Genomic DNA, 27463 nt, shown 5'->3' with positions numbered 1-27463 from the left:
TCTGTAACTCCAACCCAAGTCGAGCCACTCCGTCTGGGTCTACAGGATGTGTGGGAGGGGGGGTTTAGGCACCCTGGACTGAGTTGCCTCGGCAACTCAAGTCGCACTCTTGTGTGATTGGCCCAGTGGTGAGCCGCCCGGCTCACCACTTAGCATGTTTGAGTGACAGCTAGGACTGAAGAATGGGGGTTTTCTGCATAAAAGCAGGGCTTTGGGGACTGGAACTTCAGAAGTCGCCACAGGACCAAAGAATCCGAAGAGGGAGAAGCTGAGTTGACCTGCAATGACGACACCACCGGTGGAGCCCTGCTGAACCGCCTCACCACTTCCCAACGACAGAGAAGATCTTCATCCCGGAGAGTCTTCTTCCTCTGAACTGCAAAGCACCCCGGCGGCCGGATAGCCACGCTTCACCACTACCGCGAATAAAAGGGTAGTACCTTTTAACCGGGAAACTCCGCAGCTGGTTTCTTCCCTGGCAGTGCAACGACCTCCAGCCTTCCTCCACGTCGAGATCTCCTCTTCCCCTGGACGAAGCACCGACTTGCAACCGCTGCCAGGATCAACTGCCCCCGCTGGAGCTTTCTCACCATTTCAGGTACTGTTTCCCGCCTGGTCTCCCTTGCAACAGAGGTTCAAGGTGTCCCGTAAATCCTTGACTTTCTATCCTGGGGTGACTTGGGACCTGCAAACTAACTTTTCCTGACTTAATCCAACCCTTTTTGAACTATCTGCAAAGACTCTTTAAAGTACTATTCAACTGTGTGATCTTGGACACATTCCGCCTTGCTCTCTCCCAGAGTGGGCCTGGCATATGACTTTCTTGCTCCTCAGTAGACTGTGCCTTTTCTGACATGCTCTGGTTCTCTTAAAGTGTTGGTATTGTGTATTTTCCTAATTCTGTCCTTTTCCCTCTCTTTTTAACTAACTTATTGGAGCGCCATCTTAGATTAAGCGCTCACCTCTGTCTGAAAACAAGTGGTGTTTTAACTAAGACTTGTTCAATAAGTAATCATGGATGTATATATATTAATAGTGACTGCGTTTGAACTTGCTTGCCATATTAGTGTTAGTGTATATTACAAAGTGTGTTTTTAAATAAATAATTATATACTTTTATACCCAAGCTCTGGTCAGTGTTTGCTTGTGCTACTGTATTTTGGTACTTATCTTGTATACTCTATATACTGTCTAACTCTTCTTGAGAGAAGTCTGGCTGCTCAGCCACAGCTACCAGGTAAATCTGGGTGGTACAGACTGCTACCAATTGGGTTTACTGCCAACACCTGTAGTCTTAAGCCTTTTGCAGTGGTCCCTAAGGGAACTGCACAGGTTTCTGCCTAACAAAGGGGAACCACCCCAGGACAGGAAAGGGATCCAGGACAGGGCGAAGTTGAGGGGGAACCCCTTCCTCAGGGCAAGGGAAAAGAAGAGAGGCAGGACAGCAGAGCCAAACAGAGAGGAACCCGGAACAAGGAAGAACAAGAATCAGGCAACAGGTAAGGCTCGAACACAAGGAACCGGCGTGGACACGATCCTAAACAAACCGCGTTGAGACACGGTTTGAATGAATGGCCGGGCTCCCTATATAGGGCTACCAACACCTAGGAGGCTTGGAACGCATCGCAAGCCGTGCTGTCTCCCAGGCGTTGGTATGCCCAAAAGGAGACTTGGACCGCAGGTTCGTTCGAACCGAGTGCGTTGTGCACCGGGCTTGCGCGGAGAGCGGGACACTGCCACCCGCGCATGGGCAGACCAGCGTGCCCAGAGAACCCGGAAGCGCCCGAAACCAAGGACAACCCCGGAACCACCAAACGGAAATGCGGGTACAGCTGCCAGGATGGGGGGCACCGCTTCAGGTAAGGAGACCCCAAGGCAAGCAGCATGACAGAAAAGCGTAGACAAATTTCCCGGACCATGTTATCCATAGACCGTTCCCCCTGGGAGCAGTTATGCGGGTACCTGGAGGTGTAATCTGGGCATTGTGCGTTCTCCAGAGTTGCAAACAAGTCTGGGAAGCCCCAGTCTGCGAAGACATTGAGAACAATGTCTTTGTGCAATCACTACTCGTTCTCTATGGGTAGTGGGAAATCTCTGCTGAGCCCATCCGCCACAAAATTGAGTTCCCCTGGAACGTGTTGTGACAGGAGGAGCATCTTGTGTTTCAGAGCCCATTTCCATATGTTCTGAGACAGTTTGGATAGCCCTGCGGAGTGCGTGCCGCCTTGCTTGTTCAGGTAATACATGGTTGTGGTGCTGTACATGAGGACTAGGACTGTCTTTCCCTGTAGGTATGTTTGGAAGGTCTTCAGGGCTTTGGACACTGGCAGTAATTCAACAGGTTTATGTGGGTGGATCCTACTGCTGGGGACCAAACGCTGTGCGCCGTCTGAAGGAGGTGAGCCCCCCACCCAGTGAGAGATGCGTCCGTGGTGAGAGTGGCTTCTACTGCGGGGGTGGTGAAGGATTTCCCCTGCAAGAGGTTCTCCCTTGACCACCACTGCAGAGAGAGAACGATGGCTTCCGAGAAGGGAAGGACCTCAAACTAATAGTGCTTGTCCTCTATCATGAATCTTAGGTACTTTCTGTGCACCGGCAACATTGAAAAATGAAAGTATGCATCTTTCATATCCAATGTGGCCATGTAATCCCCGTGTGCTAACAGGGGGATTACCTCCTGCAACGTTGTCATTCTGCACTTTTGTGGTTTGACAAATTTGTTCGCTGGGCGCAAGTCTAACACAGGGCGCATGGTGAGATCCTTTTTGGGTACAAGGAAGTACACTGAACAAATACCCTTGTTTAACTGATGAATAGGACCGACTTCTGTGGTGCACTTTTCTTGAAGGATCTGCACCTCTTCCAGCAGAATCTGCAGGTGTGCTGGAGACAGGCGTCTGGATGTTGGTGGAAGGTATCGAGGTAGCCGGTGGAACTCGATACAGTAACCGTGGGCTATGGTCTTGAGCACTCACTGGTCTGAAGTGACCCCCCTCCCATGCATGAAGAAAAGATGTTAAATGTCCCCTGACCGGGGGTGCATGGGAGGAGACCCGGACTGGCGAGTCATTTCTGATTGGAGGCCGGGGAGCCTCTAGGGGTGGAGTACCTACCCCTGCCATTGCCTCTTCGCTGAGCCCTCTGTTGGTATTGACTGGTGGCAGCTGCGCCTTGCCCGGAGGACCATGGCATACCCCCTGTTCCATACTGATTATGTGGGGAGCAGGAACAAGATTGCTTCCTGAAAGGAGCAGCGAGAGTTACCTCCCCGCTGTTGTTAAGGGCGGGAAGTAATTTGATGAAGGGATTTAAGAGTCTCATGCTCTTTTTTCGCTGTTTCTAGGGCATCGTCCACAGCTTTCCCAAACAAATTAGAGTCTTCCACTGGTTTGTTTATAAGTGAGGCCTGAGTTTTCCGATTTGAACCCTGAGTTTTTGAGCCAGGCATGCCTTTTTAGAAGAGTGCCCTGGGCCACGGTTCGCCCCGCCGTCCCGGCTGCATCCAACATATTTTAGAGGATGTTATGGGTGACCTGTTTCCCTACCGAGACAACGGCCAGCAGGCATGATCGTACCAGTTCTGGACTTCCTGGAGACCCTCCTGGAGTAAATTCCACTGCACATCACTATAGCTTGCAAGAAGTTTAGTGTTATTAGCAATCTTGGTGGAATATGTCACTGAGGTTGTGATGCACTTGCTGAGGGCGTATAGCTTTTTAACAGTCTTTGTCGGGGGGGCTGTTCCAAAGTGGACAATGACACCCCAGCTCTCTTCCTGGTAGTAGTAACTACTAGTGAGTCTGGAGTGGTATGCCCCCGGGTGTACAACGGGTCAGAAGGGGAGGGGCAAAACTATTTTTCAACCCTAGGGATGACGGCTCTTGTAAGTGAAGGGGACAGTAAGGAATGTGCTATGCGCTTCTTGACAGAGTTCAGCAGGGGTATTAGACGTTTTGCAATATTTCTCTTACAAGCTCTGCATATGGCGACCAGCTAGCTTGCGGGTGGTTTTTCCTTTGGGATGTCTTCTACAAAGTCAGTATCCTATATAGCCTCCTGAGTGGCAATCTGAAAACATTCTGCAGCCCTTTTCAGAATTGCATTGAATGCCATTTGATCATCAATGGGTGAAGCCTGTCTCGGTAGAGGCGAGGAGGGGGGTGGGAGGGAATCAAGGAAACGGGCATCTGGGTCAGGTGTTGCGGGTCGGTGAAAGCCAAGGTGTTTCCTCAGCAGGCTGATCTTGGCCCCAATCTGGACATGGGTCAGGTAAATCCAGCCCAAAAGGATTGTCTTGTTGGTCATAGGGATCCTCATAGACCTCTTCAGGCTCTGAGTATTCAAAAATCTCTTTCTGTGGCGTCTAGCTGGAGAGTTTTTGTACCTTTGGAAAACTAGGGCAGGAATCCTCCCTAGGTCTCACAGTTAAAATATTTGTCAGAGAAGTCTACAAATTTAGACAGCTTGTCCATATAGCTTTCAAACCTTACTCTGGTCCATGGAGATGACCCAGAGGGGTCAGGAGGAGGGAAAGGCTCTCTAGGAGAAAAGGGGTCCATAGAGGGAGTGGCCTTGTCAGACAGTCTTGGAGAGGGGCTGGGACCCATATGAATACTCCCCTCGACGAGAGCATATAGTTTTTAGCTTATTCGCGCTAAAATGATGTTAGCACATCTCTTGCTTATCTCCGGCAGGTTTGGGAGAGAGGTTGACGCGTCTGTAGGCATCGTCGAGGTCTTCGATGGTGCGTCAGCGCCCTAGTGTTTTTAGCAGAGACGCCCTTGTGTGTTGAATGCCCGGATGCATGCCGAGGCGTCGGATGCGGGGAGGGCGGCCGATCTTGTGGGGACGCCTGTTGGCGTCTGTTGCTTCCTTGACATATCCGTTGAGGGAGTGCGTGGGGTTGTGGGTTTATCCTTCTGTGGTGCGGGTGTGCCCCTGTCACCGGGATGTAGTTTCCAAATAGCAGTACCGGACGGTTCCTCGGCTAAGTCTATGGCCTCAGCATCAGAGCCATGGCCGCCGCTTGAGTCCTCGTCACTCGAGCCGCCTGCACCAACGGTGGCGGGGGGGATCTACCCTTTATGCCTGCTGCATGGCGTAGGCCACCCACTGCTTTGCCCGCCAAACTTTTAGCATCTTTAAATGAAAAAGTAAGCAGGACTTGCAGGATCGCTCGTCGTGATCACGAGGCAGACACTTGTTACAATTTCGGTGAGTGTCCTTCCACAGGTACTTTCCGTTACAGGACAGACATAACTTAAAGGGAGTCCTCTCCATAGTAGAGGTAAATGGCGGCAGCCAGACAAGAAGGGAAAAGAGAGGGGAAAAGGAAATGCATTCTTAAAGAATCAAACCCTGGGCACCCCACTCTCCCTACTGTATAGGCCTGGCCCGAGGGCCGAGGCCACTCGGTCGACAGCGTCGACTGAAGCACCAGTCGCCGAAAGTCATAGACATCTCCGGCATAGGGGTCCACAGCAGTCGTCAAAGAAAAAGGTTGAAGACTAAGACGACCAACGGTCGTGGGACAAAGAAATTAGACGTTTTGCAATATTTCTCTTACAAGCTCTGCATATGGCGACCAGCTAGCTGGGCGTAAACAAACAATCTGAGGGACCTCGACGTGTGAGGGATTTTGAGTACACTACACGTCACGTTAGGAATAGTGTTACAAAAACAGCCATGTCCATGTCCCCCTTTCGATCCTCGAAAGAAAGATGCAATACTCTGCGATTACCACTAGATGTCAGACTATATGCACAACATCTGATTCTAATCAGAAGCTAAAATACTGTTTTAAAATTCCCCTTATCCTCCCACAATGTACACAGATGGAGCCACTGTGTGTCCAAAGTCAGACAGAAGGCATACAACATGAGTGAAATCACTAGTTGGGAGATGATGCGACATCCATTGAAATGTATCACACAGGTAAAGAACAGACAGCAAATGGCTGTAAACAACACAAACTCAGGATCAACATGTTACTTAGCTTCTTGGGCAGCTCCTCGCACATTACAGATATCAGGGTGCATGTTACACAACTTGCACATTAGGAAAGGCCATTAACTGACCAGCACACATTGGCTCATCACTATTGTGCATGTGCAGTGTCTGGTGCCATTTGAAGCCACATGTGCAGTGATAACACACCATATTTGTTCACACACATGCCTATATTTCACCATCATTGCATACTTTTCTCGGTCTAGGGATGAAAGGAAAAAAAATAACAAACACATACACAAAACGTGTTGTGGCATGTTCACACCACGACATGAACACAAATCTGCATCTGCTCTTCACAGAACTAATTTCTTGAATTGCCATACCTTTACTGTGTGTCAGACATGTCATGCTACATACAATTGGCACAGTTACTGTCTGTCAGGGGCCAGGTTGCCTTGTGTGTACCATGAACATGTATTACTGTATTTATACTCTTTCACAAGGCCAAGGGAACACACAAATACTGACACAGGAATATCGTTATAAAAGGGGTTTATTAAGAAAAAATAAAACATACAAGACTATGGCATGAAAATTAGTTCAGGATTGCAATAACAAAAAGAAAGGTTCTTGGGAAACATAGTCCTTAAAAGCAGGATTATATATGAAGACCAGCAAAAGCCATACAGAAGGTTCAAACAGGGAGGTCTCTTGTTCAGTTATTTCTAGATCTCAGTCCATATAGTTTCTTATGGGGACCACAAGGCCTCGCCCCACCTATCTCAGGATTCAGGGCTTCCTCTCAAAAGTCCTCACTTTCACTGGGGCTCTCCCTGTCACTGTTAGTTATTAATTTCTTCCAGAACCAAGGACTCCTCTCTTCTGTTACAGGTCCCCTCTTCCGAGGATCAAAGTCACTCTCCCCATTTCACTGGTATACATGCACCCCCCCCCCCCCCCTTTCGGCTCATGGGCTCTCTTCCCCCCACTGGACCAACCCCCTCTTCTCGGGTTCCAAAGGGCTCTCCTTTTGTTACAAACCCCCTCGTCGAGGGCTCAAAATCACTCTCTCTCAGTACTTTTCACCCACCCACTTCCCCCTCTTAGTACTTTGCACCCTTGCACCTCTTTTGGGTTAGGGATATCAAGGGGGTTCGTCCCCTCTCAATGGACATCCCCCCCAGCCCCTTTATGGCTCACAGGGCTCTGCTACCCCTCACTGCACTGGACCACAGCCCCCTTTTGGGGATCCAGGAGATCTCCCAGTCTCACTGGAGAACAGCCCTCCTCTGGTGTTCAGGTGGTTCTCCTCTCCCTCACTGGCTCACACTTCTCTTCTGGGCTCAGGGACACCCCTTCTCTGGCGCCCTCCAGCTTCCTCACCAAACTCTTTGTCTCAGAACCCAGCCCTACTCCAAGCCAAAGTAGTTAATTCTTTAAAAGGTTTACCACCATTTTGGATTTCTTTCAAGTTGTTTCCAGTGCAGCAGCTGAAGTTTGGCTGTTAGTATGCTTGCCTCCTGGCTGTACCCCTGCAGAAAAGTTCATTTTGTGGGTTTCTGGTGTTTGAAAGGCCATTAAAGGGACAGAGAAGCCCCTAGTAAGTTCCAACATCTGCAATATCGTTTTCCCTTTGGGAAGGAAGTATTTCTGTTAATAAATGCTCTAGTTGCAGGGGTGGGAGAAAACAGTTCTCCTTCGAAAGCACTGCTGCAGGGGGGAGAGGGAGGGTTGGGATGAGTTAGCTTTTTCCCTTCGAGGATCATAATCTGTTGACCAAGGGGTCTATTTGGATCCGTTAGTGCCCATACCATATCCTTTTCTGAATCCCTGGAAGACAATCTGGAGTCCCGCCGAGTTATTCTGCAAGGGCCTCCTCATCTTGAGCATTAAATCTTTGTCTTGCAGCGGGAAACATTCAGGATGCTTAAATGATCGGGTTGCGTTGAGTATCAGGATCCTTGCAGCCCTTCTCCGAGACGAACAGGGGACAGGATGTGCGGTTCACCCGCATCCCACCTCTCATTTAGGCCATCTTGTGATTAACGGTGGCATATTACAACTCCCAGAATCGTATACACATGTGTGAATGGTGTCAGTAATACACCTTATTGGTGATGTGGCAGGTCAGCGTTGATTGCTATGGTATGCATCAAGCCTTGCCATCCATTGACTACTGACACTTACCCATCCACCCTACTGCTGATATTTGGGGGAGATGGACCCATACGAGCCTGGTCCTCGAGTGGGGAGAACTGGTATAGGATGAATTGACCGAATTTGAAAGTCCGACCCCACCAAAATACCTAAAACAAACACCACGGAAAGTTCGGACTACCAAAAGTCTGAACTTTTCATGGTGTGAGTTTAGGTGTTTCAGTGGGGTCGGACTTGTGGCTGGGGGGATTGTCCCCCGCAACCCTTGCTCACTATACTTTACAGTATAGTCAGCGGGGGTTGCGGGGTAGGCCCCTGCAGCTTCTGAGAAAAAAAGAAAAGAAAAAAAAGACCCTGCGGTGCTGGTTCCCGATCACAGAAGTGAAAGGAAACTGGCACCGAAGGGACACAGAGTGAAGGAAAAATAAGTAGGGTGTGGGTATGTTGGGGGTGGGTGGGGATGTTTCGTGTGTGTGGGTTTGTAGGGGTTTTAAATACGTGGTCGCATGGGAAATGTACAAACCTTTTGTGGTTCGCACATTTCTCATGCAGACTTTTCCGCGACGAAAAAATCACGCAGATCCGGGATAACGATTAGGTGTCAGTTATAAGTAGCATGTGTTCTCCGTTCACAGCAGGGCTTCTGGCCGCGCAGATACGCCTTGTGGACTTGCCCAGGCCATCCCCATTACACTGCTCCGTTCTCATATGCATGTCCCATAATTGGGGTGACAAGCTTTCCTATGTTCATGGCTTTCATGTCTGGGCAATTCTTTTTTTAGTTTGTAACATCTAGTTTCTTACAAACTTTTATTACAACTCATTTCATCACTTCAGTAATATCACAATTTCCAGATGCCATTAGTTAGTCTTTGTCATCTCGATCTATAGCTTTGTCAAGCAAGTTTATAGCCGAGCAAGTTAGATGTACGGAACTTCCACTCAAAATCCAGTACCAGAAATCGTCCATTATACCACTTTCAGGGTGGAATTTACTCAGATGGACAGATCTCAACTCACTAAGTGCAGAACATTCAATTAGAAGATGTTTTGTTGATTCTGAGTATAATAAACAGTGTCTGCATGCTTCATCTGTGATATTCCCCATATGTCTCATCACCATCATTTGATTTGTTTTATATATGTTCGTTCTTAATCTGAAAAAACAATCTCAATGGTATCTCGAAGGGAATTGTTGAAGACACTTTGGCATGTTATCGACTTTGTTCATTGTCGGGCCCAGATCTAAAGCTGTCGACAACTTTCCATAATTGTCGAGATTTTCGATCCAAAGCCACTCTTTCAACTTCTTTCTTGCAGTTTGTGGATGGTCCAACAATGTGTCCATCGGAATATTTGCGGTTTGCATAATTACTTTCACTTTTTCTGACCATGTTAAGAGCAAACCTTTATGCAAATGTTTTCCTCCTAACACTAGTATTCTAAATGCTGGTTCAGGATTTGGTATTTTCATCTTTCTCAGCAAAGTCATAGATTTCCATAACATTGTTCCATATAAGCTTTCCAGGGCTAGCTCGTGGCGTATTATGATCATGGATAGATACTTTGGCAGCCTCAGGACTCGCCTCCAAAATATACCTTCCAATTGGGTCCAGATGTTCTGGTCAATGTTCCATCCTGCTTCCGCCCCATAAGTTATTGTGGGGACTACTTTCTGTACGTAAAACGTGCAAAGCGGTATTAATGAGAATTTTCCGTACAGCGTCTGGATTCTCGCTCCTTGTAAGGCAAGTGTTTGGGTCTGATAAAATAGTTCTTGCTCCCAGCTCCATTCTCGTATCGAGGTGTTTACCAGTATTCCTAAATAACGGATTTCAGTGACTTCCTCAGTCTTTTCATTATAAATTCGCCACTTAAGGTTATTATTTTAGGCGTCTGTTGCATGACCAAACATCATGATTTTAGTTTTTTTCACATTTATTGCCAGGTCGTTTCGATCATATAAGTTTAAAGTTTTGAAAGAAGCCGCTGTAGACCTATCTGGGTCCTGTCAAACAGGACCAGGTCATCCGCATAAATCGCATCCCTGTTTCACCCCTTTATTGGTAACAATGGACTAGGACAGGTCTCCCCTTTCAGTTAGCCTGACTCTGATGGTTGTTTTGGAATGCAACGCCATTATTGGCAGCAGTAAGGCGTTCTGGCATTTTCTATTTTCCAATTTCTGCCATAATCTATCCCTGTTTATAGTGTCGAACGCCTGTTGCATGTCGATAAAAGCCATGAATAAGTTGTCCTTCTGTCCTTCTGTAGTGCTTCCAACTTCAGCAGATTCACCAAGGCTAAGTTAATCTCAGTTCCCACGCCCTTGGTGAAACCTGTTTGCCTTTCATCAAGTATGTCCATTTCCTTGGCCCATAAAGAAAGTTTTTTTTGGAGAAATGTCGCAAACACCTCACCAATGGTGTACAGGAGGGCAATCGGGCGATAGTTGGCAGGATCGTCCCGACTGCCCTTCTTAAAACGTGGAACTATTATTGCCTTAGTCCAAGAGATCAGAATTTTCCTTCTGTTGGCTATTGCCACATACAGATTTTCAATGAATATCGACCACGCATGTGTGTGTTCCTTAACCATCACGTTACTGATGCCGTCCGGGCCTGCCACTCTTGAAGTCTTTAGCTTAGTGATGGCTGTATAAATGTCTTCACTGGTCTCTTATATCCCAGGTTGTGTCTTCTTTTCCACTTTCATTCAACGGCGGCCTCTTGGTTCCTGCGAATACCTTCTGAAAGTGCAGTATCCAGTCGTTTTCAGCTACACCATTTGTCATTAAGGCAGCTTGATTAACTGAACCTTTATTCAGGATGTTCCATATCTCTCTTGTGTTATTTCTTATGATTAGAGCCAGCATTTCTTCCCCACATTCTTAGTCCCTCTGGTAGGAAAATGTTTTTAGCCAGTTTCGATATTGTTGTTTTCTCCATTTTAGCTGTATGGAAGCATTCATTCCGAACTGTGTTTTTAGTTTGGTTAGGTCTTTCTTAAGCTGCTTCTTTTCATTTGTTAAAGTCATACTCCATTTATGCCTATGATCTTTATCAGTGTAGTATTTTTTGGAGAAGCCCAGTTTCAAACATGGAAGTAGTGGTACATAGTCTATCAGGTCCGATGTTTCTTTATTTGCCTCCTGTATCTCATTTGTCATTTTAAGAATTTGTTTTTCTTTTATTCTGAGTCTGTTTCACCCTTGATTCCCCTACAGAGCTTGGCACTCAGTGTTTGCTTCCCTTTTATACTTTAGCGGCCATGACATTACCAGTGCATAATGGTCGCTGTTTGCCGTTGGTACAATTTGTAGCTTGTCGATTTTAACAAACACATTTTCGTGATGTCCAAAAATAATCTAGAATCTTTTCATGGCCCATGTTATGCCACGTAAAGTTTGGTGGTATATCACCTCTCACGTTTCTATTTACCATAAGACAGTCCCGGGCTTTCATTTCGTTGCTCCACTGTGATCTTCTTGCACTTCCAAGGCATCCTTCTGTCGATTTTACCTCTATTAGCTTCTTATTTCCGTCGAATCAGGAAATGTTCAAGTCTCCGCACACAATGATTGATAGATCTTGACGAGTTCTTTGATTATTATCTATTATTTTCGTCACAGCAGTTATAAATGCTCCAGCAGAGATCTTCAATGTATTCCAGTATACGTTCAACAGAAGCAAGGTGGGTGATTTGTATTTTTGACCATTCGAGTGTTGAAGTAAGGTTCCTTGGACATAGCTATTGGGATGGATTTCTTCAATTACTTCCCAGTTTGTTCCTGACTTTAACATGGTTATTAACCCGGAAAATGGGCGTCCTTTTTGATTTTTCTCTGCAGGATTTATCAATGTTAGATAACCATCCTTTGCTGGCGGCAAGCGCATCAAAGTTTCCTGCAAGCAAATTGCAAAGTTGTCGGTCAGGCCCACTGGGAAGTCGTTGTGGAGGTGGCTAAACCGCCTGGTATTCGACGAAAATCACTATCACAGGGGCATCAAGTTCCTTGTTCACCAGCTATTAATTCCTCATCTCAGCGGTAGAATTCCCATTCTTTGGCTGAGAAAATGATTCAGTATTTAGATGTCTCCTTAGATCGTTTCGTCGCTGCACCATGGATTCTTTTGTACTCGTTGACTCTTTTCCCTCTGCAATTACTTGTCTTCCAGTTGTTTCATGGACTGAGATCTCAAATCCTAAACACATCAGTTCTTCTTTAGCAGTCATCAAAATGTTGTATACAGCTTGAGAGTTAATGTGTAACAGTACACAATCAATGCGATCTTCCGATGGATATTCTACTATGCAAATGTCTTCAGACATAATGGTCCGTAGAACTGGCACCGCATATAATAGACGCATTATATTTGCACGGTTCAGGTTGACGTCAAATTCTTCACTGAAAATATTTTCAATCTTAATTTTTTGTATGAGCACTTTTTGCTCATCCCGAAGTGCTTCTTGCACTGGATTGATGGATTTTTGATTTTGAGCTGTTTGTTTTGGATTCAAGAGTGTTCGTATATTGTTTTGGGACTTTGAGCTGTGATTTGATTGCCCTTTATTCCCTTCGATAGGTTGCTCAACCGAGGATCTTTCTTTCTCTCGGGACGCACCTTTTGCAGTCTTGATGGAACATGTTTTCTTTGCTGATTGTTCCTCATGTTTGCTCTGTGTTGATGATTCTAAACTGCTTATGGTCGTATTCAACAGCTCCACGTCAGATCCTCGGGGACAGACCTCGATGTCATCATCTGAGTAAGTGGACAAGTTGCATAACTCCTCCATTTGGTCCACTGAGGCAGACGTTCTCTGATCAGTCTCGATTCTCATCTGCTTTTTAGGGTTTGTGGCCCCTTTACTAACTTGTCCCACTCCTTTGTCAACGTTTCCTTCCATGTTTTTTCGCTTCAATCTATCTGATTTTTCTCTTTCAAATATCTTTGGTTTCCCAGGAGTGGTCAAATTTCTTATAAATTGCCTTGTGTTGCTAATGTGTTTTGTTGGTGCCTGAATATTCTTTTTTTTTCTAGCTTTTTCTTAGCATGACCATGAAGCTGTACCTGCTATTTATCTTTACACGCAGCAGTCACAAGGTTTTTTGCAGGACCACTAAATATTCCATACAATACTTTTGCCATGGAGCAAAATGGAATCTCTGGGCACTTCTCTTGAGTAGTCGACGCCCGTTTGGTTGTTTTTCTGATTTCAGCGTTCGTTTGTGCATTACCTGCCATGGGCGAATGTGACGTACTTTGTAAACTCTCGTCCACTGGAAGGGAATTAACACTTGTCGTTGCAGCGGTCGTCATTTTTTCACTTTTCTCTGTTAAATCAATGAGCCCTTTTGAGTTGGACACTTTGACAATGTCACTTTTATCATTCAGCTTGGCCTCTTTGTCCGCGACCATGTGCATTGTGTAGCTACATCTATTCCACCCTGCACCCTAATTGTAGATAAGGCTAGTGTCTCGATTGTCTGTGCTGCCATCCGCTTTAGGCTGCCAAGCAATTCTTCCAATCGACAATTGTTTTCGTTATTTTCCTTCAAAAACAGCTCAAATTGCCTATTCGTTCGATCAACGGACTGTACGCTTTCTGCGTCCTGTCGTGAGTGATAGGCCAGGATTTGGGCTTCTGTTTTGCTTATTTTACCAGTCAGATGCCCCAATACAGCTCCATTGTTTTGTATGGATTAATTTAAGCTTTCATACAGTTTTATAAATGGAATTAAGGCCAATGATGTAGGGGCCAGAACATTATTATGAATCTGAATGGCTGCGGCAGCTGACAGGTTCGATTTTGCATCTGTGTCTTTGCCAACCGGACTGCAAATGTTGTTGTTGCTTGTGTTTCTCTGATCACTCCTTCCATGTAGTGGAGTGCTTTTCTGCCATTGCCGGAATGGCTGGTCCAAGCCTTTTCCCCTCTTGTATTGCTGTAGAACACGTTAGGGAACTTCCTTCTTTGTGACGAGTGTCTACCATTTTAGGTAGTTGTTTTCCATGGCTGTCTGAGGTTAACGCTGTTTCATTCTTGCGATTTGTTTCCGGGTTGTCGATATCTCTCGTCCCATCGGGCGGGATATTTAAAGGTCTTTGGCATCCGTTCTCTCACTCTGTCGCTCAGCGGGTGGTCATTTTCACTTGAAGTGCCCTGTCCAGAGCTTGTTTCACAGCTACTGATGTTACTGGGTTTTCCATTTGCAAAACTTTCCGCAAGTCTTTCTTTCATTTTCTCAAAATCAGCTTGGAGTCTCAACGTCAGGCGTGCCTCGCACCCAGCTAAGCCAATCTCCTTTCAGGGTATACCAGTACCAGAGCCCGGTTGAAAATCGCAGGTGTATTCTCCAGTCACAACACTGGTTGATAGTTCAAAACCGTTGATTGTGTTTATTTCATTTTCCTCTCTTCTGTTACAATCGTTATTAATCCTCTTAGTAGTGACGCCATCTCTGTCACAACTTGCGTTTTTTGTTATAGGAGTACTCTCATTACGTGAGTTTGAATATATTGCAGTTATTTGGGGAAAAGTGAATTTCAGCAGGTTTGTATCTAAAGCCACATGCGGCGCTTCTAAAGCGAGCAATTCCTTGTCAGTTACATCAAAGGGCGATTGGAATGCTCCTGCGTTTATTTCAATCACCTCCAAATCAGCGATGGGTCTGTTCGAGTCATTTTCATTGTAAATTAAGCCTACGCTCGTATCGGCGCCAAGATTATATCTGCCATTTGCTCTGTTGACTTTGCTGTTAGGGAAGTTTGTCGGTACAGTACACTGTTCATTACTGTCCTTTTTTGATCTTTCATTCTCAGTCGTAGGTTCAGCTATGCAGTTGTGTGGCCATCCTGAGTTTGCATTGGTTGACAGCAATTCCTGGATCTGATTTTCTTTTGACTTCGCTGCCGATGCCGAAGCCGAGATTGAAGCTGAATCTAGTGCTGCATAAACAGCTGAGTCCGACTCAGGTTCTACGTGTGTGGGCGATGCCGCTGAAGGTCCCGGTACTGTTTCAGTTGTTAATTTGCAGAAGGCTGCCTCTCACACATCAAGTGTTGTGTATTTTAAACATGAGTCAGTGTTGTTGACAATATTAAGCGGCACCGCCCCCTACAGTCCCATTCACATGTCGCAACGTAAGACCTGCACATCGTCTTGTTTCACTCTCAATTGGAATTTCAGTATCATTTTCACAGTCAATGACTATGTGCATTTCACAATCAACCATGTTACCGGTCAAGGAGGTCAAAGGGGAAAGTGATTTTTGGTCTTGTTTTAGTTTGAGACGAGTCAATGGCCCATTGTCTGCCATATATTACTTTTACCTCTTGCTTCTTGCCTCCGGTCACACCAGTCACTGCTGTCTGCTGCAGACTGAACTCTGCATGCGTTCCGCGCTCTTCCGGAGTTTTTAAAGGGAACTGAGCTTCTTTTCCTTAAAGCCACACCACCATTCACTGGAACCAGAGTTCATGCACTGCAGCTACAGCTCCTCTCTCCTGCTCACACTGCTGCAGACTGAACAGTTCATGCACTGTAGCTGCAGCTCCTCTCTCCAGCTCACACTGCTGCAGACTGAACTCTATACAAACTCCGAACATGTCGGGGTAATGGCATCTCATCTGAGTGGGAAATGGAGGTCAAGTATGTATACCATTGTTAACCCACGCAGCGTAGTAGTCCTACATGGAATAAATGTGACATGTCCAATGGCGTTCATTTGTGTGGTGGTTGCAGCATGGACTGTGACATGTTATTGGCACTGTGATCCACAGGTCAATGTGCTTTCCATGTAATTTGATTAATGTTACTAGAACTTTGATGTAGGTTGGTTTACTTACATGCCTCTGAGGCGTCTCCCAAAAAAGTTGCCTTGGTTGAAGTGTCAGTTTCTTCTCAATTGCAGCCTCTGCTTCCAGTGAGACAACGGCCTAAGCCCAGCCAGCATGGGATGCTAAGCTGAGCTGTGACTTGCCAGCAGGAGGAGCCAGCAAAGCAGGAGGTACAGGTGAAGCATGTGGTCCCCAATCCACCTCTGGGGCAATGGTAGCTATGGCTCACAAGCCTCTGTCTGTTCCACCTGCCCTACTATCCTATGTGCCCGAGGACACCCTGCCTAGCCACCTGGAGCAAGACCCCTCATCACCATCACCTGCCTTGGGCACAGCTTCCCTTGTAAGTGCTAAGCCCTGCAAGACATTCAGACAGCACCGGACACTTGGGAGTGTCGTCTACCTCGTGCAGGAGGCCTCAGTTGGGCATGAAATACCTGCAGAACCGCAGGCTCCAACCAGGAGCACCATCCCCTCCATCTTCCTGCGACATGCCAGATCACACCAGGACACATATCCCACCTGTTGAGGGTGCTGGTGAAGACGTCTGCAATCAGCTACTTGGGTTCACACAGGCGCCTGTGAGGCCACAAGAGAAGGGATGCTGGAGGTAGCAAGGGAGGGGAAGGCAGCGGTAGAGAGGCAGGTCAGGTGGCAGAACAGGCGTCTAGGGAGGCAGGATGTACAGTGCGGGAGGAAGAACAGAGTTCAAGGGAGGAAGCATGGAATCTGAGGGAGAGTATTGCAGGTGAGAGTGCTGAGTTGCAAGAAAGAGGCTGCCTGCGGCATCTAGCAACATCTTTCGATGCCAATGATGGCCTTGGACACGCACACATTCCCTGTACTATATGTCTCCAGTTGACTGCCCCTTCTGGTGGCTCTGGCCCTCTGGCTGAGAAGATTTATTTCCAGACACTGCGCTCCTCCAACCCTGAAGGCGATTAGTTAATGGTCCCTACTTGCTTAAATGGAGGAAAGGGACATCAAAGAGGTGTTGGTGGGTGAATACATCAGCAAGGAGTTAAAGGGCGTGTGAGTGATGCAGTAAAATGTCCTCATAGTTGCGCATCTAAAATAAACTTCTTGGTCATGACAGCATTACATATATGTTGCTCCCTATTTATTCTCTTTGCATGCCCTCACACTCCCATTGTAAAAACCTATTTTGTGCCCCCTCCATCTCCCCCTTGGCTGAAAGGTGCCTCCCTTTATTCTGCTGTCCTTAATTTGACATGTTTTATGTTTTTTCACACTTGCTTTCACAACCCCTTTTTCTTTGTGTCCTTAAGCTGAATATGGTTTACCACGTATGTTCTACTATTTAGTGAACCTATATATTGATGGTCCAGAGCATATGTGTGTGCACCTACTTACTTTGTTATGGCAGGAACTCGCATGTTGGAGTGCCAATGCCGGTTTACACATTATTTCAGGTTTTGAAGGTAGCCATCCACATGTCTGGCAAAAGCCTCCATGACACATGCAGTTGCTCCATGTAGGTATTGATGGCTGTAAGGCTGTCCTATGCATTGTCCTGCTGGTGGAAAGACCCAGTTTCCTAATTAATTCTCCAGGATGTACGTGGGTGAGTCTGCCATACAAAGGTCATGTCAGATGCATCAATGGGTGCAACCATCAGCTGTGCCTCTTCTCTGCTTCCTGTGTTGCGTGGATGTGACTCAAGTAGGCCTGGACGTGATGCAAACATCCAGTTGATGTCCTCCTGATTATTTGCCACAGGAGCAATGGTGAAGGTAGGCCATGATTTCTTTAACGTCTGCTGCAGCTACCGAGATGTGGCATGCCTCATTTGTCCACCCTCTTCTTCTGAGCTGCTGTCTTGGGCAAAGTCCACATCCTCTGCCTGGTCATGTTTGTCAGGGATGCCTTGTCAAGCTGCATGTGCGTTTCCTTATGCTGTGTGTCCCCCACCTTCATCAAAGGAAAAAATTGGTACGTCCACTTGCCACACTCACATTCCATGCCAATGCAAACTTTAACATCCATATGAATGTACAGCAGGGAACTGTGGCCCAAGTTGGTTGACTCAGCTATTATAAGTGGAGAAGGGTGCACATTCATACACTGTACTCCATCATTGGGGTAGACAGGCTTCTCCAGCGTTGGTGCGGGATGGAGCACATGGCCTCCCTTACTCACAATGTTTTCTCATGAAAACATCTATGTTCAAAGGGGTACGTGCGTGAATAACTCATCATACATGATGTTACAAGGTGCACATCACATGTGCACAGACAAAGAATAGAAAATGATGTATGGATTTGGCAAAACAGAGACTGTTCTGTCCCAAGTTTCGTGTGTGAGTAAGAGTTAGACTGTCTGGTCCCACTGAAAGTCTGCGGGTTGGTCCCTGATTGGACAACTGCTGGCTGTTTAAATGATATAGATCCTTACCATTGGTGGGCTTGGACTTGCTTCCAGCCAGAATCATGGATAGGTAGAGGGCTACTGATGCCATTTCTTCAGATCATCTTTGGAGCCAAGACTCCTGTGTAGAAGAATAGCCAACTGAAAATCCGGCAAAGAATCCCGAAGAGGCCCAGCATCTCTTCCTGCATCTGGTCCAGTGATGCCATGCTGGACTACTTGATTTGCAAAAGCCCTGTACGGTGCTTCAAACCCTGGACTGATGGGAACAATCATTAGCAATGTGTTTGAGGACCCAGCCAACCCGAGCCTTTGGAAGTGTCGCTGGACCTAGAGCCATTGTCGTTCCACGATTGCTGCAGGAACTTTGGTAGTCGCCGGCTTGTGGAGCAAGTCGTATTCCTGCCACATTTCTGCCTCCCAGCTTGAAGGGATCCTGCTATGGAAGTTCTTCTTCAAACAATATTCTAAGAACGCCTGCAGTGTGCAGTGGCAGTCACTGGAACTCACCTTCCCCCATCTGCTAAAGTGTCCTGAAGAGGTATGCATCAGTGCTTTCTGCATTTCTTAATTGCCAAGCACTGCACTCTACACCTGAACTGCCGGAAGAATCCATGCACCCGCAGCTCCTGGGTGTCTCTCAAGGGTACCAACGGCAGGAAAACCTACCTCCAACAACCCCCAGTCGGCCCATCTAGTCCTCTGGGAAAACCAAACGTTAGGGCAGAGGGGGCGGTAAGTAAATGCAAAGCATGTGTCTCCCCCCCCCCCTGTTCTGTTTAGAATAAACCTGAAGTATTCTTCCATTTCACTGATGTTTAATCACTGCATCTAAAGCAGTTGTACGTGAAAGATAGAAATACATTTTTACCTACCAGGAACTTTGTTGCATAAATTCTCTGGAACGTTCACCAACACAAGAACCTTACAGACACTTACTCAGGAGAAGCATTGTGACCTTTGGGCACAAGGCCCCACTTTTCGTAGTGATTGGACTTCTGAAGCAAGGTCTTATTTCTTGTGATTTGGTTCCTTCTTACTGAATCACTTACTTTCTTTTGTTACGCAAGTGAATGCATTTATAACTACCTTTGGAGACTGTATAAATGTTTATAATTGAATGTTGTGTGATAGTATCTCCTGCTTCTTTCATTTTCTAGTGTGTGTTTTGGGCCAAGAATAAACATAGTACTTTTGTACTTACCTGCATAATTGAATTATTGTATGCTTCACTGACTTCATTGTGGATCCCTGACCCCACTCGCACTCTCCTGAGAATAGCCTTGACTGCTCTCCATTGCTACCTTGATTGGGTTTGGCTAACCTCTTAAAAGACCCCTGTTCACTATAAACAGGGTGGCCTGCTAAAATCTGTACACCAGGCCAGATTCTAGAAAGCCATCTTAAAACAGCACAAGAGGGTTTCCTGGGGCATAGGGGCGACTACGTCACCTAGGATCATGTGTCATAATGGGGATACACTAAAGCTGGATTTGCTGTGGTTAGCTTATTGAAGGTGTATGCAAGGGGTGTGTCCCCATATGTCTTCCAGATACAGGAAGGCCTCCAGAGTTGGACAAAGGACAGACAGGGCCATGGATTTCCACCAGTACACCACACGTGACATTGTTGTTTAATGGTTTAATATCTTTATGGGATGTGTGTGCAATTAAATTGCCTATTGGGTCCTGTCCCTTTCTACTCTACGTAATGGGTTCTTTAATTTGCTTGTTTATAGGGATCTTATACCAGTGTGCATGTGTTGTGGCATGTGCACATTGGACCTACTTTGTTGACCTTACTGTGATCAGGATTAACAATTTGCCCTTTGGCTGGGATGTCCATAGTTACTGATAGCACTTGCTCCCATATACCAGCACCCGCAGGACTGCCAGCCTGCCAAACCATGCCCCTCGCCACAAAAGTGTGCGTGTGCCTGTGGCAGGAAAAGGAGAGGCTGGGGAGTAAAGGGGTTGGGGGTGAACCCTCCCCAACTGAAGAGGTGGGGGCAGAAGAGTAGCTCACTGGCAGGGTGAGGGGGGTGGGTTTTTACAGGAGGTTACACCCCTCCATAATTGTTTTAATCCCAGCCGTTGAAGGCCACACAAAAATCACCCTAAAAAGCTACCTTTTTTCAGTAAATCCTTAAACAGTCAAGATTATAGCATAGAAAAGATTAAAGAGAGCCAAGTAGGCCACAGTCTTCTACGTAATGCAGTGTAACGAATGCTGGGTTTGTCTCTGGATTATTTGCACAGTTATATGTTATATGCCTCCATGGCGTCCTTGTGTTTGCCACCTGTCCCCGATTGATGGTTGTTGACATGTCGAATGGGAAAGGGGGAGGGTATTGGGAGGCATGTCTGGTAATTTGTAGTACACACTTTGAACTATGAGATGTGTGGACACATGTTAGTTCTGCATATAGGCATACGCCATCTAATTTGGATAGCCAGCTTCCATCATGTGGGTTTTCATTGCGTCACTGTCATGAAGGGGCATTTGGTACAACTGCTGGCATTTCATATGCTTTGTGGTGCTTCATATCAGTAGTGGGCCTCCACCTTAACTGGCTGTAAAATTCAAGTGCCACTCAGATCGGTTTCAGTTGTTTTCAGCTTGCGTGCTGTTCAATCCTGCCACAGGGAGAGACTCCCCCAGGCATGCCATTTTTAGTTCCGACTGTAGTAGAGAGATGTATAGTAGTCGCTATGCAATCTCATACAAGGCATGGTCTACTTTATAGGTTTCTAGGGATTTTATTGCATCCACTTATCTGTTGTGGCATGCATTCAGTTGTCTACTTGGGTTTCAGGTGTGTATTATTATTATTATTAGGGTATTTCTTAAGAGCAGACCCAGCTTCGAGAAGCAACAGAGCGCTTTTCAATCATAGGGGGAAGAAAGTTAGGCATCATTGAAACAAGGGAGTGGGTATCAAACAACAGGGGAGGGAGGTAGTGCATTAGTCAGGATGGATCTACAAGTAACCAGAGTATTCACTATGCCTCTTCACTGTGCTGTATAGTGTTGCAATGTGGTGTATTTTACTGGAACTTTACTGTAGATTCCCTTATGCAAATTGCATGTCAGCCTGTCAGGGAACAGCAGTACTTTGACATTCATATTGGAGAGCTTGTTTCTTCCTTAGAGTAACCAATAGCCTCTCTTTTCCCCCTTAGACTGGTCACCAGAAATTTAATTGTTGGAATTCCTCCACCAATCTGTTGGTTTTAACTCTGACATTTGTCCACAAATATTGGATCCTCTTCACAGTTCAGCTCCAGTGTACCTGTGATCTAGTTTTTTGGAGAGAGAGAGAGCTAGGATTGGTTACTTCCATTGCATCTGGATGATCAACTACCCTGGTATAGTTTTGCACATGAGATTCTGAAGTTCAGTGACACATTTAAGCTTTAAAGACCTAGGCTGAAAGCCATACATGGGGTTATGGGCCCTGAAGACAGTTAAAGGCCCAAGCACAGCAAGGGCGTTTAACAAGGTCTTCAGAGACCATTACCCCCGGTACAGCTGGAGGGTGTGGTCTATAGAGCTATTAGAAACCTTTAAAGGGGTGAAGGGTCGGAGGGGGCTTTAAACAAAATAATCTGTTTGGAATTGTTGCAGAGAACTGGCTAGCTTCCCAGCAACCAGGTCCCATTTTAAGGAGGGTGGGGAGGGCTACGATTGAAGCCGTGTCGCATCTGCTAGGTAGTGGGGCAGTTGTAGAAACCAGTCCATGTTGGCAAGATGCGGCCCAGCAAAGCCAAGGAGGAGTTGACGGTGCGGGTGGGAGCGCCTTGCTGAAAGGCTTGCAGATGGCGGCGATGTCAGGGTAGCACTCCGTCTCAACACAGGAATACTGCAGTGATAGCCATGGCGCCTGCAGGGCCCTCAGAACGGTGTTCCCTCGTCATGGGATCACCAGGTTAAGAGCCCTACCGGCGGCTGGGCTGTCAGCACGGCACATCGGCTTATCACAGGAACGCCGTGCTGAGAGGGCAGTGACTGGGGATGGGAGTCATGCAGCTCCCCTGTCATTAGCCAATTACCTGAGCCCATGTTTTTGAAAGTCATACTGGCTAATAGGGGAGTGCCACATCACCAGCTTTATGATTGCATTCTTACTTGCTTGTGCTGTTTTACCTGGTTTTATTCTGATGGTTTTTACTTTAGATTTTTAGCTTGTATTTATTGTGCGTTTTTTAGCCTTTAATGCTTTTATTACTTCTTTTATGTGCTTTTAGATGTCTTCCCCCCCCCCCATATGTGTTATGCGCCCGTTTGCCCATGGGCCTAAGGCGCATTATAAATGTACACATAATTTCACCTGGTTTAGCGTGATTACATCGAGAAAAAAAACGACAAACCAAAGTATCTAATAAAAAGGATTGAATGCCAAAGCATCGACAGGCTGGTTATCATTTACATGTAAATGTGCCTTTCCATCTAAACCTGTCCATCGAAATATAGATGGACTGGTTTCAATGGAAATGCACTTTTACATGTAAAAGATAGCATTTCAATCTTTTTTTTTGTAACTTTAAAACGTGACATGCATCTGTCCAGTGCTGAAATTTCGGCACTGGCCAGCTCCTTGTAACGTTAAAAAAGATTCTTTTTTAAATTGTATATTGGGGGGTTCCCCCCACCCCCCAACCCTAACGTAACCCTTAATCTAAACCCTCAACCCCAACCCTAATGTAACCCTTAATCTAACCCTAGCCCCAACCCTAACGTAACCCTTAATCTAACCCTAGCCCCAACCCTAACCCTAGCCCCACACCTATCCCTAGCCCCAACCCTAGCCCTAGCCCTAGCCCCAACCCTAGCCCTAGCCCCAGCCCCAGCCCCAATGTAACCCTTAATCTAACCCTAGCCCCAACCCTAATGTAACCCTTAATCTAACACCAACCCTAACCCTAAATCTAACCCTAGCCCCCAACCATAACCCCTAACCCTAATGTAACCCTTAATCTAACCCACCCTAGCCCCAACCCTAACCAAATCCTAACCCTAATCTAACCCCTAATCTAACCCTAGCCCCAGCCCCAACCCTAACCCCACTAATTTTGATTGATCCATCGAATTATATACAACAAAATGGCTAGTCGATGGAATGGAATTTCGTAGCATATTATTCGATGGTATGGCTGTCGATGCTTTGGTTGCGAATGGATTGACAAGATATCATTTCACCTTTTTATCAAAGCCAGCTAAAACAGCAACTACTAACAAGTGCTGCGGGTCAATCCCAGTACGTCATATACTCTTAGCAGCACTTATTAGAGGGGCCATCCCTAGCATAAGGTATAGCACCACTTGTAACGGAAAAGTAGAAGGGAGGTAACTTATTCCGATTCTTGCAGATACAAAAGTTTAAAAATCAGACTTAGTGTTTTGGTAGCAACTAAAAAAATGGGGCATTTTACATTAGACAATGCCCAATACTAGATTTTTCTAGGGCTTTTTTTGCACGACGTTGAATTCTATTTAGTTTTATTAACCAACGTGGTGCTAGCTACTAGAAGAATCTAACACCTTGTACTGATGTGACACACTCGTAAGGATCCTAAACAATAGGGTCCTTTTTCACACATATAAACTTCATAAAACAGACCTAATATGTAACTCAGGTCTCATTGGATTCTTTCAGTCTATGTCAGATTGCTCATTACATAGATCATAAAAAGCATGAGACCAGCTCATGCCATAACAGGGTCGACCAGTTTCATAACCACCATTTTTTAGGTCATCTTCTTCAGGATGTGAATTTCTACAGGGGGGTTGACTCCCTTACGGGAAAAACTTTTCTCCCAATGGTGTGTGTTGGCAGTCACCTTGCCCATTCAAGAGCTCAACCTTCAACTCTGCCCAGGATCAGCCACATGCCAACCCGCTGCCATGCAGGAACCTTGTCCGAAAACCCCACAGCACACACACGCATGCATGCATGGACATGTTCAGCCTCCAAATCAGAAATGTGTAGGAGCAATGTGTGTATGTGTGCTCTCTCTCTTTTGAAGCCAGACTGCTTTATAGGCAAGTGTAAGAGACCACCACAGGTCTTTCACTTGATGCTACATAGCGTACTGGTGGATGGCCAGCTATGTCCCTGTGCTTAGAATCTTTGAGAATAAAATGCTGCAGTTCATCCGTGAAACTGAACACCTATGCCAGCTTGGGCCTTGACGCTGTGGTAGAACACCCTCAAGAGAGAATTGATGTGTAGATTAACACTCGAATTCTTTCTTTTCTACCAGCTACTTTTTAAACATTTATTTGATCATTAAAATGGATCACGCTTACCTGCCCCACGAGAAGGCCAGTCACGTAAACATTTGGTTTAATGATGAGGCTTGACAGATAGTGTTCAATCGCCTCTTCCACAAAGTAATTTCTGCCCATTATGAAATATGGCTGATTAAACGCTGAGCTGAAAGATAAAATTATAAGGAGACATGGCTTAGTTCCATGTTCAGAGTGTACATAGTCTTAATCTTTTTGCAAGCATTCTATGCATTGGGTTCTATATGAAAATGTCCCCAGGAAAATGTAGTCAGCAAAAAGTAGTTTTCAAAAATGTAGTCATTCAATACAAGCAATGCACAGTGTGAAAAATGTACCAGTAATAAGTTCGCCAAAAAGGCTATTTTTAAATACAAAAGGGTACAAGGCTGTAACCTTAACTATGACCCCAACCTCTATTAAAGCCTCCAAAATGCCCCCAACTCCATTCCCAAATCTTCCCCTAACTCGAATTACAATTACAACCTCGATTCTACCCTGTACTCTTACAGAACACTAACTCGTCAGCAGCCTACAGCATTTTATTTGCAGGTTACTAGATACACAAATCCTAACTTTAGCCTTGCCCTAACAGCAACTCTAACACTTAACATAATGCTTACTTTACCATACCCGCTACACTTAACCCAACACCCATACTACGCCAATATCATTAGCCCTTTCCAACCTCTCTATCCGTTTATTTAACACTTACCCAAACTATTACTCTATTAGCATTAACCTTACCATAACCCCATGACTGCAACTTACCCTGGCACTTAATTTACCCCAACACCACCAGCCCTGCAGCACCCACCCTGAACTTAACTCAGTTCCCACCCCCCCCCCCCCCCCCCCAACGTGTACCTTGGGAGGAACAGGTTTCTCGCAGCACCCTAATTTGTTGCTCGGCAGTTACTCTGGGCCATGGTGTGCAGCTCTAGAAAGAGGTGCTGAAGGTATGAGACCTCAGTAGCAGTATAGCCAGGACAGAGTCTTGGACTGTGAGAGAATGTTGGCCAATGAACCTACTGTGCTTCGAGTTGGCTTATGTTTGTAAATGCAAGATTTGAGTTTGTTGCCACCGTGCAAATTCTGTTTCAATTTTCTTACTTATTGCAGTGTCACTGTTAAAACCCTGTCATCTTCAGATACTTTGCCCAGCTGACAAATGTATTAATGGCTAAAATAACTGAACCATTTTCCCATGTTTGTGTCCTGGAGAAAATTGTCATATTCTGTTCCTTTGCACAGCTATTAGGAGCATAATGGACAAATAAGTGGCATGCATACCCAACTTTCCTTTATTAAATAATTTGCATGCACTACTTTTTGCACAAGTGAGGTTTGAATTCAATGCCACCATGCATTATATTTATCAGAAATATTACTTTTTGTGTTATGTGAGAATCCTGAAGGAATCTCACCCGCTAGTCCCCGGGAATCTGTCATTCATGTGGCCAGGACACGGGCGTCGCTTTTGCATCCAGTTCCTGGGTTTGGACCAGTGCGGGAGGATCAACTGGATGAGGGGTCTTCGGGGAGAGGAAGTAGGACACCGGGGGAGTAAGACGTGGTATCCCATTCCCTATAACACCTTTTCCCCATCCTACCAGGTAGGATACCTAGGAACTCAAGCCCCACTCCCACCCTTTTCGTGACACAAACACTTTCTCACGGACAGCCCACCATGAGCGACAACGGACTAACACCAGAGCTGTATACTCGACATGTCCCAACATCATGGTCAGACAAGGTCAGGCAATTATGGATTGTTACACACACCTGACTTCCCTCACACTTCCACCACACAGATAAAAAGCGGAGCACGAAAGCACACACACTGAGCGAGGCAAAACACACGAGCAAACAGCAGTTCTGAGATGGCAATTTAATACAACGAGAAAAATGGCGAGACCAGAGAGGGTCGCAAGGAGGGAAGTGCCCTTGACCTTTTCAGAGAAAGACTGTTACTTTCATGAGCCTTAGAGAATAAGAAACATAAGACCCGGAATCAAAGCGGAAGAAACCTGCATTGTGTGTCGGAGGTACCCAGGGCTCTCCCACGTCGATAGCTAAGGTGGGGAGGAACGTTTGCCGCCGTGGTACTCCCGTGCTCCACCTTTTATCCATGTGGGGAAGTGTGATGAAAGTCAGGTGTGTGTAATGATCAGTAATTGAAGAAAAGATGAAGAGGCGAGAGTGCACTGCTGATTTGCTAGTGTTTTTGCTTCCTTATCCTTTGGTAGTTATGCTTCGAATAAATTGTATGTTTATCAGTAGGGTGCAGCCCACTATCTAGTGCCACCGTGTAGGGCACAGAAATTGAACATGGAGAAGACAGACCTAGGCCTGTGTGCCTTCGGTGTGGGCCGCACACCTCAGATACCCACTATGGGTTATTCAATTCTTGAACTAAGTCTCTTAATGAATCCCAAACCACTTTTGAGTTAATTTCTTTTAAAATTTGATCTTTTTAATGTTCAAAAAATTCAAAATGTTTTTGTTCAAAAGCAAAAAATGTTGTGCTTAATTGGTTAAACTTCACCAATAAAGCTATAGCTCAGTATTGAGGCAAAATGGGAAACCCATATGGCTAATGCATTTCGGAATCTATCCTTCGTCAGAGCTAAGGTATCATAGTGCTGATTTCCATTAGTGTATTCCGTGTGAGCGAATTGCATGCTGTTTCCTTCAAAAAACGCTCGGAACAACTTGTAGCGTCCTACCGCCGCTCATGCGAACAGCGTCTGGTCCTCACGTCTCTTGTCGATTCGTAGCCTTAGCCCGAAATCAAAGCGGAAGAAACCTGCATTGTGTGTCGGAGGTAGCCAGGG

General features: G+C 45.9%; 1 protein-coding gene across 6 annotated transcripts in view; it reads right to left on the bottom strand.

Annotated features, from left to right (window-relative positions):
• ODR4 (odr-4 GPCR localization factor homolog) overlaps window positions 1–27463 on the bottom strand; it is a 1066769-nt gene that overhangs the window by 915177 nt on the left and 124129 nt on the right. For all 6 annotated transcript variants that reach the window (XM_069641378.1, XM_069641383.1, XM_069641382.1 and 3 more), the window contains one exon: window positions 24648–24774. In XM_069641378.1, coding sequence (XP_069497479.1) covers window positions 24648–24746 — 99 coding nt within the window. In that variant the 5' untranslated portion in view covers window positions 24747–24774. The remainder of the gene's footprint in view (window positions 1–24647; window positions 24775–27463) is intronic.

The sequence above is a fragment of the Ambystoma mexicanum genome, chromosome 1q (genome assembly GCF_040938575.1).
Source record: "Ambystoma mexicanum isolate Mex_15411 chromosome 1q, UKY_AmexF1_1, whole genome shotgun sequence".
In the NCBI taxonomy this organism is placed as follows: Eukaryota; Metazoa; Chordata; class Amphibia; order Caudata; family Ambystomatidae; genus Ambystoma; species Ambystoma mexicanum.
The sequence above is the reverse complement of the archived record's forward strand: the minus strand, read 5'-3'. Positions and strand labels throughout refer to the sequence as shown.